Here is a 14335-nt window from a genome sequence, read left to right on the forward strand (position 1 = left end):
ACACCGCACGGACATCATCATGACATGCCACATATGGAGGCCAGGGTGAACGTAGGGTTGCTCAGCCCCTGCACACCCTTAGTTTGGGCCCAGGCCGGTGCAAAGCACCCGTCTGTACAGGCCTTATGTCACCAATAGGATTCTGGACAATGTCCCCATGTTTCAGTCACTAGCACTAGTTACATAGTTTTTGTTCTTGTTTTTTAAAGACAGTATGTGGCTGGGACAAAATCTGTTGTTTTTCTGCCACTGGGGCACTTTTCTTGACCCAGTCAATAAAATGCAGTCAGATTTTTAAAATCCCAGAGCATTCTTTAGAGAATTATGAAGAACTGAAACAGGATGGGATATTCTGTTGGCAAACTGGGGCTGTTTGTGGAGGGGCGGCTGGCTTGTCAGAGGGTTCAGGAAGTATGGGAGGGGAAATTAACTAATCCTAACCTTAATCATAATAAAAAGATACAAAGGAATCCGGTAGGACTTTTGAGACTCACTGAAATAGGTTTGTAGCATAGGATTTTGTTGATTCAGTCTACTTCATCAAGTACTAATCTGATAATTAGCATTAGACTATAATGCTAACCTTACTGCTAACTGTCAACACCTTGGGATTTTCATTGGTATCAGAAAATACCCCACAACTCACTCAATGCAAGTTATTTTTTTTAAAAAACCCTAGTGCACAAACATTTAAAAAGGAGTCCAAGTACATGACAGGAAAGGAGGAAGACAAGAACTGGAAGGAGACTATAAAATTATAGGCATAGCAGTTTACAGTCTTAGCCTGTTAAGTTGCATAACAAGCATAATAACATCTAAACTAGTATTATCAGAAAGTTGACAGTATGACTATTGATGCCTGTAAGCTGTTGATAACATGATGCCCTGTCATGAGATCAACCATCACATCTCCAGGCAGGAGTTTAACAAGGATGATGAGTTTTTGGCACATCCTGATGCTTGGGTCTTCAAGCAGAAAATCTAACCATGAAGAGTTTTTGGTAACCAGTGCTTTCAAGATTGTATCATTTTGTTGCATGGTTTTTTTATGCTTGACTGTCCAGAACAGCATCTAATCACATGTTGATACCTTATAGAGGTACATTATCTGGGTAGCTAAATATATGGAGGGGGGAGTCACAAAGAGCTCCCTCTCTTATTGATAGATAGGATGGAAAATGTTTTAGCTGGGTCCAAGAGTCTCAACAAAAACAGCCATTTCACACTTTCTGGGAATCATGATGCACTTTGCTGAAATAAGATATGCAAAAATGAAAAAAGTTAAAATTATGCAGAATTTATCTGTCCTTACTATATTTTTATTGTGTTTTTAAATTGTGTTTTTAATAGATATTTTAATTGTACATGTTTAATCCTGTTTTAAGGGGGGGAACTTGGGACATAATTTTGTAAATGTGGATTTTAATATGTTGTGAGCCGCTTTGATTGTCTTGTAACAGAAAAGCGGGATATAAATAAAAGTTTTATTTATTATTTATTATCAGACTATGTACATTTTAGTCAATGGAAAAATTTGGTATATTGAAGATGCAGCTTCTTTGTTTAGTTGTGAAAAAATAAGCACACAATTTTTCAAGAAAAAGGAAGCCTGAAGGCTTGCAAAAATATTATGTAACAATGGGTATAAGTCAATGAAATGAAATGAAATTCATCCTGAGAAATGTTCCCTACTGGTAGAAAATATTGTCCAATATGAACAGCCTTGTTCTGTAACAGAAAAACTAGGGGTATCTGATGGTTTCCCAGTTTAACTTAATAAAGGTAAGTGTCAGTACAAATGTAAAGGAGAGAAAGGAGGGAGGAAGGGAAAGATTAAATCGAGCTAAATTTAAATAATATAACATGAACCAGGTGTCACTTTGGTGTTGTTTTCTATATATATCTGAGAAGAGGTGGAATGTTTCTTCTGCCACAATTCCATATCCACTATCAAATAAATTCTCCAAATATTGGACAGTTTATGCCGAAGGAATTCTAATGGTGGAAAGATGAGAGCTTGTTCTAAAATACCAATATGAAGGTCAAGGCCTAAATCCAATTGCTTGCCCCATTGACCCAATGTTAACTTGGTAAATCAACATTTATACAAATTCCATTCTTCTCTCATTGGGGCTAATAACAGGAGTGAGCCCAATGTTTTGGATTCTGAGATCATCCATTGACCATAAATTTTATATATATATATTATTTCAGTCAGTCCCCTGCATCTTCACCACCCCTCATCCACTCACAAACATTTTGAAGAGCCCCTTTTTAAATCTCCATCTTTCTTCACAGAGAATCATGACAGCTACCCCTTGCAAACTCTACATATTTAGTATATCTAAAAAGGAGGAGTCTGAATGTTTACAAATGAAAGACCATTTTCAAAAATTCTCCTTTCACGGAAACAGCACTCTGCACATGCTGAGTCACACCTTTTACAGGTAGATTTTTAAAACAATAATCAAAAGCTAGGTACCTTTTGTTCAAACCAGGAAACTAGTCTGCTTATTTTAAATGATTAATGCATACTGGTACTTCATAGAAAGAATGTGTTTTGGTATTTATAAACGGATTGTCTTTCTTTTTCTCCAGAACCAGCAGCAAGACGTTGAATGCAACACCTTTTTCACTGGGCCTGCAAACAACCAGGTAAGAGCAAGAGTATCCAGACGTGGGACTGGTCAAGTTGGGAAAGGTCACTAAATGCCAAATTAGTCTTATTATTGTTGTTGGTAGTTAGTTAGATAGTTACTATTATTAGTTTTAATATTATTTATTAATATTACCATTAGTGCTATTACAATAACTATAATTATATGGGATGTGACTGTCTGTGTTGTTTGCCATCTGCAGAGGGTGGCGGGTGGAAGAACTGGGCCTCCACAGATGGAAAAAGTCCAATGTATAAACTTTTTAAATTATATGGTCATTGTCTTTACACAACTCTAAATAAAACTCATTTTCTCTAACCTCTATGTCTGCATTTCTCTTGTCTTGGTTAAATCTGTCCTTAAATTGCATAAAAGTAAATCAGTTAAGGTCTTCACCTTCCTTAAAAATCACCTCTCCTGATTTAAGCTCCTAGGTATCTTGTTCAAAAGACAGATCTTTATACCACAACCATCTCCAATTTTTAACCCATTCTTTCCTTTGAAACAAGGCTTCCTGCCATGAGGTAGCTATCGCTGTTAATACTTATACCAAACCCATAGGAGAATTTTCCAATACAGTGATTTTTAAATTCAGCATGTACCTTATCTGTATCATACCAAAACTAACCATGCCAACCAAATCTTAAATTACGGCCTTCATATTCCAAGAATTGCATATTTCTAACCATTCTCTATTCCTTCAACTATACAAATCATCAGGCCTCATAACACAATTTAACATTATGGACTCCTAAGCCAACCCTTTTCTTGGCATCATGCAGTGTTTTTAATTTTATTCTGGCTTTCCTCACCTGCCAGACAAATCTAGAAATCTCTTGCTGCTATTGCACAAAAGGAATTCCATTTCTTATCATAGGAATCATTTGAAAGAGAAAGAAAAGTAAAATATTTGAAGATTGAAGGTTAATAGTAGGAAAATAACACAAGCTAGGAAAGGCTTTAGCAGTTTGCTTTTGTCTAAGTCTACAGGAAACGGCAAGATTTTATCCCCTTCTCTCCTATCCCACTTTCTACCACACTGAGTTAATTCCATGCAAACTACTTTTGCATTTTGAACTCAATTTGCAGAAAATGAAGTAAGCCAGGACAAAGGAAGGAAGTGGAAGGAGGAAAGAAATTGGGTCACTTTAGAAGCAGATGAAAAAAGTAGGACAATCAAGGATTATTTGGGATTTTCCCTGCCACATACAAAGTTGCATTTTAAAAATCTATTAATGTTTCTGTTGTGGGAAGGATAGATTCTCCTACTTTTGATTCTTGCTTTACTCTTCCCCATTATGTGGACTTCCATGAACATGGTGATTGAGGGCTGGGGGTGGAGTTCTCAATTCCTGGTCAAGAGAATGAAGAGAAGATTTAGTTCTTTTTTATCACTTCACCCTTTTCCATTTTACAGCACCAATGCCAAAAGATATTGAGTCTGAGGTAAACCATCTGCTATTCTGCAATTGTGTGGAGTAGAACAATTTGGTGAACAATTCAAAGCAGAAGATTCAGCAGTCATGCCATTGGTTCCTTCTTTGCTGCTCATGTGGTTGCTGCAGATGACAGTGCTTCAAGGTGACTAAGGATGTTGTTTTAAGGATCTGGAAATCAATCCTTAAATTTCCCCTCCCCTTTTAAAGGAGAAAAGAATGGGATGGGAGGAAGAAAAACAATGAAGCCAAAGTTAAATGGAAATCTATCTGTGAACAAAGTGGCCTCTAGCTTCTTAAAAAGAAAGTCACTGTGGTGTAGCGGTTAGAGTGATAGTCTAGGATCTGAGAGATCCAGAGGTTGTAGGATCAGCTTTATAGATTGTAGTTCCCACATTTCTCCAGCCACCATGATCAGTAACTCTTTCCCACTCTCTGAATGAAGCATGAAACTCCATGGCTGATCTTGGGAACTTTGGTCCTCCAGGTGTTTTGGACTTCAGCTCCCAGAAGTTCCAGCCAGCTTGACCATTTGTCAGAAATTCTGGGAGCTTGAAAACATCTGGAGGACCAATATTTGGCAGTTACTGGGATAGTCACTTACTGTCACCTTGTCCTGTCTTGTACGGTTGTTGTGAGAATGCAGTGGAAAGAAGACAAGCCATGCACATTATTGGAAGGCAGGATATAAATGTAACACATTCTTGTTGTTGTTGCTGGCTGGAATACTTAGTCACAATTTTGATAATACAGTCGTCCCTCCATTTGTGCAAACTTCAAATCTGCTTCCCTTGATTACATGCAAGGGGCAAACGGAGGGATATAAAATAGGGCCATGGGTGCCCATGGGGGCGCATCACCATTCAAGCCAATGCAGCTTCAATATTGGCGGATTTCTGTTTTTTTTTGGGGGGGGGGGCAGAATGAATCCCCTGAGAAAACAGAGGGGTGACTATATTGCCATGATCCTAACTCTCCCCTCCTCACTTTGCTGGACACCCACTACATGGGGTGAAGGAGGTTCATTCTGTTGATGATTGGAGCATGGTTTGTGGGAGCTGGGTCAGGAGACGTTACTTAGTTAAGTACTAAGCTATATTTAGCAAATATAACCTGATACAAAATCCTGACCATGATTTCTAAAATTACATTTTACAATTACAAAATGTTACACATTTTACAAATTTTAAAATGTAATTTTACAATTGCAAAAAGTGACACTCCTTGGAGTGTGATATATTATCCAAAAATACTTCACTTATTCCTAGATTCTTGACTAGGATTTCAATCACTGAAGATACAAAACTCCAGTCAATAGCATCAAAGAAATTATAAATGGCATTAGGACTTCTGGAGAGATGCATCTTCTTGCTTACATAATTCCTTCTCCCTAATTGCACATGTGTGGGGAGCAGCCTTTCAGGACAATGGGGAAAATATTGGTCTGTATAGATCTATTTTAAATGAACCATAAAATCTCACCATGATATTACTTTGACCTTCCAGAATGGGATTCCATTCATACAGTATTCTTTCCCAGACCTGAGCAGACTCAGCATAGTTATAATATGCCTTGCCCTGGACCTTGCCCTAGAATGGGTGTAGATATGACAATTGCTCTGTTGCACACAAATGTATGCAAATCAAACAGGTGTTTACTTTACAAGAGAAAAGGAAGATAGCTGTGTTCTTTGTGTGAAATTGGGTGGATCCTGCCCCAATACAGGAAGGAAAAAAAGGTGTGCCTTTTACACTAATCCAGCCTTCTTCAATTTGGTGCCCATGTAATGTATTGCATGCCAACTGTTGGCTGGGGATTATGAAGGGTACAGTCCAACATGTATGGAGGACACCAGGATGGGTAACATCCCAAACAGATGAGTCCATGAAGGAGGTGTAGGGATGAGGAATCAGTTTTGTTTCAGTTCACTTTAGCTGAAAAAGAAATACAGAAATGTGGAAATGTCGTCATATTTAAGAGGGAAAGAATTTTATATTAAAAGTAATATATGGGGGAAACTTAGACAGATTCGTTTATCCAGACCCAAAATGTTTTATTCTAAAAAGGTTACATTTGAACCCTGGAATTTTCAACCATGATGTTACTAAATTAGGGTTGCTATCTTTTTCTAAATTAGAGTTGCCATCTCTTCTGAAAGACTCCTCATCTTTAATAGTTACAATATGATCCCCCCCCCCCCCGCTACTATTTACCTATTAGTTTGGCCAGTACAGTGGAATAGAAGTTTTGTTTCCATTTGGTTTTGAAACATTTACTAAAATTTGCATAATTCTAATTTCAGCTGCAAAGTGCATGGAACTTTTAAAATGTTGAGTGCAGGAAAAATGGAATTCACACATTTTACCATAGACAATGTGGTATAATGGTTTGAACAGTAGGCTAGGGTCTAATCTGCACTGCAGAAATAATGCAGTTTGACATCATTTTAACAGGTTCCAGGACAACGGGTTCCACTGGTAGTCCTACATCCAGATTACAAGTCAGCATTGCATAAACACTAATAGATTGGCTAGAAATGCACTCATAAGCCTAGCATATTTGTCAGAGGCAACTCATTTCTCAATATATCAGATTACAGAAGTTTCAAAGTCTCTGCCTCGTGCAGGTTTGGCATTGCATATTTCTCCTCTGATGTCTCTTATATTTTTCCCTTTTGTTTTTCCCTCCACAGACAGTGCTTGTTCAGATGCAGGTAAGAAACTCTCTCCACTTCTGTTCAAGGATTTTACAGAGAATACAAACAAAATTGGAGTCTCATCAACATAAGAAAAGTGACATTGTACCAAACCAAAAGCCTTCTAAGCCAATAGCCCCCCGCATGGCCAAGCACCTGTCCAAGAAAGACTTGAGGGCCATAGCAGTCTCCTCCTTGAGTTCTTCCACAACTGATCTTCATGGTAGCCGTTGAGAGCCTTATTCCTCATGGATTGGTTTCATCCCCTTTTAAAGCTATCCGCATGGCTGTCACTGTATCTTGTAGTTCAACTATGAATGTGTCAACCCTGCACAGATATAGCAGTTTAATACCACTTTACCTATCATAGCTCCATTCTACAGAATCCTGGGATTTGCAGTTTTGTGAGGTACTTAAACTTCTCTGCTTGAAAGGTCTAGTTGCAGTTTAGGGGAATTGATCACAGCTCTCTGGAATAGATCTCTAAGTAGCTCTCAAAACTACAAATTTATAGCATGAAGGCACAGCAGTTAGGTGGTATCAGACTGCTATAGGTACACTGTATGGGTTTGTGCTAAGAAGTACTTCATGTTCTGTCCTGATTCTTCCACTATTTAGGTTCACTAGAGGACCTCAGATTCTAGTATTAAGACAAAAGAGAACAGCTTCTCTTTATTAGTTTTCATACATCATGCAGCATACTCTGTGCTCTCTCATAATCACCTACTACAAACCAAGGGGCTGTGCACACCAGCCATGAAGGCTGGCCTGGGGACAAAGTCGAGGCATGGCGTCCATATGACACACGACCTGCCTCCGGCCCCCATGGCAGCGTGACACCACATGCCACTCCACACAGTGTGCAGCACCATGGAGCTCCTTTGGTGCTGCATCCGCATGATGCTACACCAAAGGAGCATCTTAAAGCCATGGTTCCGCGGCTATCTGACAGATCATAGATGTAGCCAGCCATGAAAGGAATGAGTAAATCTGGTCAAGAAAACCCCATGATAGGTTCACCTTAGGGTCATCGTAAATCAGAAACAACTTGAAGGCACACAGCACCAACATATCTCTGGTCAGTAAAGGGTGAAAAGCCCCAAATTCTAATGATAAGAGAAACAGGATGCCAAGACTAACTACTGCCTTCCTGCCTTCTGCAAGACTGAGTAGTTCTTTTATTTCAAAATTCCAGCGACTTTATTTTCAAAACTGCATCTTAAATTTCAGTTTTCATGATAAAATTTACAAATGTTCAGATTGTTTATTTTAATCAGTCTTTTTTCTTAAACGATGGAATTAAACTCTACTTAGTTGGTAATCCTATGTAGTTGTATGTAGTGAATAAGCCATGTCAAAGGAATCACAATCCATTGAAGTCATCTCACAAAGCCAGCCCAAACCACCTTGTTGCCTGAGGTGAAGAATCATATGGCACCACCCATCGGCATTCATCATGTCAAAGGTTGATCAAGTTAATCTGGTACCTGGGTCAGAAAATGTCACAAACACCTTTCCCCTCCCTAGAAGTAAAAAAATACAATCGGTTTTATCCAGAGACTTAAAAGAGATCTTTGAAATCAATAGGACTTTGGTGATTCACTGCTTCCTTTTCCCTGTGATTTCAGTGAATCTGCTCTAAGTATGATTCCCTCTGGCTCGTATCTATTAATAACAAATAAAATAAACAATATTTCAGTGACACCCCAAAATGATTACCTGAGGTGGCCACCTCATTCTGCCTAATAGGATCAACCCTATAAAGCAACTGGAATTAACAGAGTAATTCAGATTAGCAAATTGCAGGTGAGTGGCTAGTTAAATGGGAGAAGGGCAAATACAGAAAATGGCTGGAATTCAGTATGGGACTCACATTTATGGAAAACAGAATTAAGTTTTGCAATGACCATATTCAGCAAAGGGCTGCCATGGTGTTACAATGGGATCTTGCTATCCTCTGGGGTTTGGTTCTAGGAATATCTATGGATACCAAAATCCGTGGATGCGCAAGTCCCCTTATATACAATGGTCTAGTAAAAAGATATCTCTTATGTAAAATTGCAAAATCAAGGTTTGCTTTTTGGTGTATTATATATATAGTGAGTGTCTGAATCTGTGGATGCAAAATCCATGGATATGGCAGGCTGACTGTACTACATAGGAGAGCTAGAGGAGTGTCATTTGCACATCAAATGTAAACAGAACACCACCTAGGGATCACTGATATGCATCAGAAGAACCCAATGCACATTGGAGCAATATTGCCAGTGCTCTCAGATGCATCTTCACAATTTCACTAGGAGGATTCATTAACATCTCTGCTACTTAACTATGAGTAAAATTACACAACTTACTATGATGTAAAATTGCAGACAGTGTTTTTGGGGGTTGTCAGGATTTTGTAATGATGTTATGAGGTACAAAAACCTGTTAGTAATATTGGAAATGTATTTGCTGAGGTTAATAGGGAGGTGAGAAGACAACAGCCAGCTACAAGCGAGAAGAGAAAGGAGTTCATTGTCCAGCTCTCCAGTGACTTGATGAACATCCAGGAGAGCTACCTTATTTCTCTTCCCTAGTCACAGAAATGCAGCTGGGATAGGCACTGCCTGCCTAGTCACCTCCCCTCTCCCTCCTGCCACCCAGTAAAAGGCTGTGGGAATGGCCAAGGAAATATAGATATCTTTGTGGGGGGAGTTGCACAAGATGCTAATAAATAGCTCCTTGCAGAATGTCCAAAAGAGAGATAAACACTAGTAATTCCAAATCAGTTTCAGCCAATGAATGCTATATAGCATATCCTGTGACGTTTCAAAGATGAAAACTAGGCTATCTGGAGCCAAACAACATCAGAGTGTCATCAGGACAGGAAAAAGTTATTAATAAGGAAAAATATGCAAAAGCAACTGTTTGCTTTTGCCCGAGCCTATTAGAAAGGGCAAAATTTCTCTCCTCTCTCCCCAACAGATTTAACTGAGTATAAACTACTTTTGCACTTTGAACTCAGTTTGTAGCAACTGAAGTAAAATTAGAACAAACGGAAAAATGGGAGAAGCAGAGCAAAACCATGTCATTCAAAAGCAGTTGAAAACATGGGACCACAGAGGAATAATTATGACTGTCTCTTCTAAACTGGGGCAGTTGGAGGGTACACAATATCAGCTTTCCAGATTCAACACAATGTCACCTCCCACTCCCTCCCTCCTCCTCCCCTCCCAAAAAACTGGAAGATCAATCTGGAATATTTTTTCAAACTTTACATACAAATATTTGCAAATGGATCCATGCTGAATGATTTTGTTTCCTCTCATGCTTCAGCTTTCCTTGGCTTGCAAATGTTCCATTTTGTGATTACTGCCACTCATTCTAAAATATCCCTCATTTATTCTTTTTTCCACAGTGTGTGAGAACCCAGTAAATGCTCAACGTATTATTGGAGGCAAGCCGGCCTCATATGGGGCCTGGCCATGGCAAGCCAGCATTTCACTACACAACTATCACCTTTGCGGTGGCACCCTTATCGCTAAGCAGTGGGTGCTGTCAGCAGCGCATTGCTTCCAATGGTGAGTCTCCAATACATGTTGCTGTGAAGCTCTGATACTTTTTTACCTCAGAGGCAGCTGATAGGATAAGACAAAATTCTGACTAAAATACAATGTAATGTTAGTGGTATCATCAAGAAGTTCTGCTTCTCTCCTCTGAACTTCTCAGTCTTATGAAACCATACTGCTTCCTAGAACAGTTTCTTTATGTATTTGGGGGACTGGAAAAGGGAGGAAGTTTGCACCCATTAGCCCACATTTGTGTTAAATTCTGGTTTTGCTTGAGTGGAAGAAATCCAGTATTAGATGCAGCCCTCTATGCCTAACAATCAGCTGCAACATGCCTTGGTATCAATAAAGCCAGGAGTCATAGCATGCTATTGCACATAGTGGCCATTTCCTCTTTGGAGTTTATCACACTAGTGAAATCCCGTTGAAAAACGGGATTTAAACTACATTAAAAATTTTAAAAACCCTGAAAATGCAGCAAGTTTATCACACTACATTCCTGCAATGGTGAAATAACGCGAAGTTAAAGCAAAGGCAAAAAGGAGAAAAGCAGCAGCAGTTCCAAAAGTAAAAAGCTGCCATTTTTCTCACTTTTGCTTTCGCTTTAACTTCACGTTATTTCACTTTAACAATGATGTCGTCTGATAAACTTCCCACATTTGTGGGGTTTTTCTTATTTAAATCCAGTTTCAGAAGGACTTCGTTAGTGTGATAAATTCCTTTGACACAAAGCTCCACCAGTGTACTGTAGTTTTATTTACTGTCAGCCCTCCATATCCACAGATTATTTATCCATGGGTTCAGTGATCCACAGCTTGAATATATTCCAAAAATATAAAAATTCTAAATCTTGATTTTGCTATTTTATATATGAGAAACCATTTTACTATGCCATTGTATATAATGGGACGTGAGCATCCATGGATTTTGGTATCCACAGGGGTCTTGGAATGAAGTCCCAACAGATACCTAGAGCCCACTGTATGAATTATGTATGCATATATGTATGTACTGGATTTGTATCCCACCTTTGTCCCAAATGAGATTCAAGGTAGCTTGCAATAATTTTAACAGGTTTATATAAAAAAGAATGAAATAATATTACTTTTAATAAATAACAGTTAAATACACAAATAAATAATACTAATATTAAAACATAACAGTTAAAAAACAATGTATAAAACCATTTCAATAAAAAATTAAATACCTCAGAGCATTAAAAACAGCACTCCAATTAAACACACACACATTGCATTAGTAAAATCCACACTTCAAAAGTCTGCCTAAAAGACAGCAGAGAGGGAGCCAGTCTGACCTCCCATGGAAGGGAGTTCCAGAGTCTAGGAGCAGCCACAGAAAAGGCTCTCTCCCAAGGCCTCTCCATCTGCAACTTCACCTGTGAAGGTAGTGGAGAGTAGTAAACAGAAAGCCCTCCCCTACTGATCTTAACACTCATGCTGGCTTGTATATTTGAACTGGGAATCCAACAGCTTCATCCTTATGCTATTTGAGGGTGACAGGGACATATTCCTTAGTGCAGGGGTAGGCAACCTTTTTGAGCCAGGGGCCGGGTTGCTGTCCCTCAGACAACTGGGGGGCCAAACTCAAAATGGTGCCCGGAGCAGCACGGAAGCTGCGGCGGGGGCGGCAATCGGCGGCAGGACCGGGCTGGGGCCGGTCCCAAGGCCTCGTCAGGCCGGATCCGGCCCGCAGGCCATAGGTTGCCGACCCCTGCCTTAGTGCATCCATCATTGAAGTCCACTTACAACAAGCCCAGCTGCTCAACCTCCTGTTATATTTTGATTTTGCTTTTACACCTACAGGAGCACTAACTACACTAAGCAAATGAAAATCCAGCTAGGTGCCTACCAACTCTCAAATGTTTCAAAGCATGTGGTGACATCTACCATCCAACAGATTATCCTCTACCCTAACTTCACCAATGAGGAGGGCTCCAGTGGAGACATCGCTTTAGTGAAGCTCACTTCTCCAGTGAAGTACTCTAGTACCATCCTACCTATCTGGCTGCCAAAGTCTTCAATACAGTTCTCTACAAATGCAAGGTGCTGGGTCACTGGATGGGGAGCAGTCCGCAAAGGAGGTGAGGAAAGGAAGAAACATTCAATGTCAATAGCCAAACCCATTCAATCTGGGACGAAAGGACATGTTAGAGCTTCTAAAGAGATGTTGCTGAGAACAGTTCCCTCATTCTTCACTCCAGATGTAACTTTTTCCACATATTTCCCCACAACTGTCACCATGTGGATGGCCTCTGAGGGACTCTGAGCTTCCATATACAACCCTGTCCCACATTCTCAGCAGCTGCTGCTTGGAGCATGTTGATTTGTGGAGATTAAAAATTGTTCTGAGAAGTTGTGGAGGCCACCTTGTGACAAAAAGGAATGGCAATCAGCACTAGCTGGTTCCAAGAAAGGGGAAAGTATTATTTTGTGATTGTCATATGGAGTAGCCAATTTAGTGCTAGGTAACTCTAGCTTCTGCTAAGAAACACAGAATTAAAATTAAGCTTCTTCTTGAATTCTATCTGGGAGAGAAGATGGTACATTGGGTATTCTTCTCCAGGGAATTAAAGGATAGAATAGTGGAAATACTAACACACTCTAAATCTCCCCCTCCTGAATTTAATAAATAATAGACTTTCTTCCCTTTTCAGTGCCACTAAAGCCCCCACAAACTCTTCAGGAACTGGAAGTGCCACTCATAGACCGGGATACATGCAACATACTCTTTAACAGAGCTAAAATTAAAGGTGTGGATCATAATCCTGTCAAGTCTGATATGATATGTGCTGGACACTTGGAAGGTGGCAAAGATACCTGCCAGGTAAGATGCTCTGAATTTTTTTTCTTCATGGTGCCTGTGGAGACAGAGGAAACCCATGTGTTGGAGTCTGTTACTACATGTGCTCTCAGAATTCATATATGAACTTATATATGTAGAGAGAACTGTTTGATACTGTACACGTACAGTCTACCATCAGTTTATATTTTAATTTGTTATTGTTATATTGATATGTTGCTTGTGTGAGTTTGTTTTTATACTGGTCAATGACCGAATAAATGTTATTACTATTACTAACTTATATATGCTCTGAGTACATCTGCTTTTCAAGGACCTTTTAATTTTGATACTAGGGTGTGTTACAGATTAGCCCCAATAATCTACATCCTTACAAGAAATATATCTCGAGGGAAATGCTGAACACAAAATAATCCAAATATACACCATGACTGCACTATGAGGACAAACAGAAAATGAGAAACACAGATAACTAGCTAGTTGTTCTAGAATGCAAAAATATTAACTCGAGTAAATTCTCAAGACTTAAAGAATTTTAAGATCCAGGTTTTGTAAGTACCTGGGAGTGCTGGATTCAGTTTGCAGGAAGTGCCAAAATTTAGAGATAAGCAGCCAGAGGTTCAGGGATTGCAAAAATGAGAAGGGAAAATAAGAGAGTGGTTCATTTAAAAGGGGGGGGGGGGAAGTGGTCATGCTGCTTTCTTAAGCCACACACATGCACATACACACACACACACACACACACACAAACCCAGGAGTTAGGTGGAATGAGCTATCAACGTGCAGAAAAAATAAATTTAGAGGTCACGCAGTTTATTTTTCTTGGGTCTCACTGGATTTTCCTGAGAAGAAGTTCATAAATGTCATGCTTCTAGCTGAAGCAACAGAGAAGAGGAGGATTCATCAAGTGCCTCTCAGCCAGAGTCAGGCCTCTGATAAAAAGAATAAGACAATTTTCAAAGAAATAGCCATGAAAAGAAGGACGCAGGGGAGAAAAATATGTGGCAGTACCTTTAAGACTAACTTGTTTTTATTTTTGCATGAGCTTTCATGGATCTAAACCCACTTGATTTAATATCTACAAAAGCTTATGCAAAAATAAAAACCAGTCTTAAAGGTTCTTTTTTTCTCCTTTTTGGAATAAGATATTGAGATCCTGTTCTTGATTCACAGGT

The 14335-nt window shown here is 39.3% G+C and overlaps 1 protein-coding gene across 1 annotated transcript in view; it reads left to right on the forward strand.

Annotated features, from left to right (window-relative positions):
• The first annotated feature begins 1755 nt into the window (after positions 1-1755).
• The window catches only part of LOC149303549 (transmembrane protease serine 9-like), a 36665-nt gene continuing 24085 nt past the window's right edge, over positions 1756-14335 (forward strand). Inside the window, exons 1-7 of the mRNA XM_089480785.1 lie at positions 1756-1782; positions 2599-2655; positions 2860-2908; positions 6787-6807; positions 10190-10352; positions 12164-12441; positions 13015-13184. Coding sequence (XP_089336911.1) covers positions 1756-1782; positions 2599-2655; positions 2860-2908; positions 6787-6807; positions 10190-10352; positions 12164-12441; positions 13015-13184 — 765 coding nt within the window. The remainder of the gene's footprint in view (positions 1783-2598; positions 2656-2859; positions 2909-6786; positions 6808-10189; positions 10353-12163; positions 12442-13014; positions 13185-14335) is intronic.

The sequence above is a fragment of the Sceloporus occidentalis genome, unplaced genomic scaffold, assembly GCF_023333645.1.
Source record: "Sceloporus occidentalis isolate IW3139 unplaced genomic scaffold, rSceOcc1.0.p SCAF_14, whole genome shotgun sequence".
In the NCBI taxonomy this organism is placed as follows: Eukaryota; Metazoa; Chordata; class Lepidosauria; order Squamata; family Phrynosomatidae; genus Sceloporus; species Sceloporus occidentalis.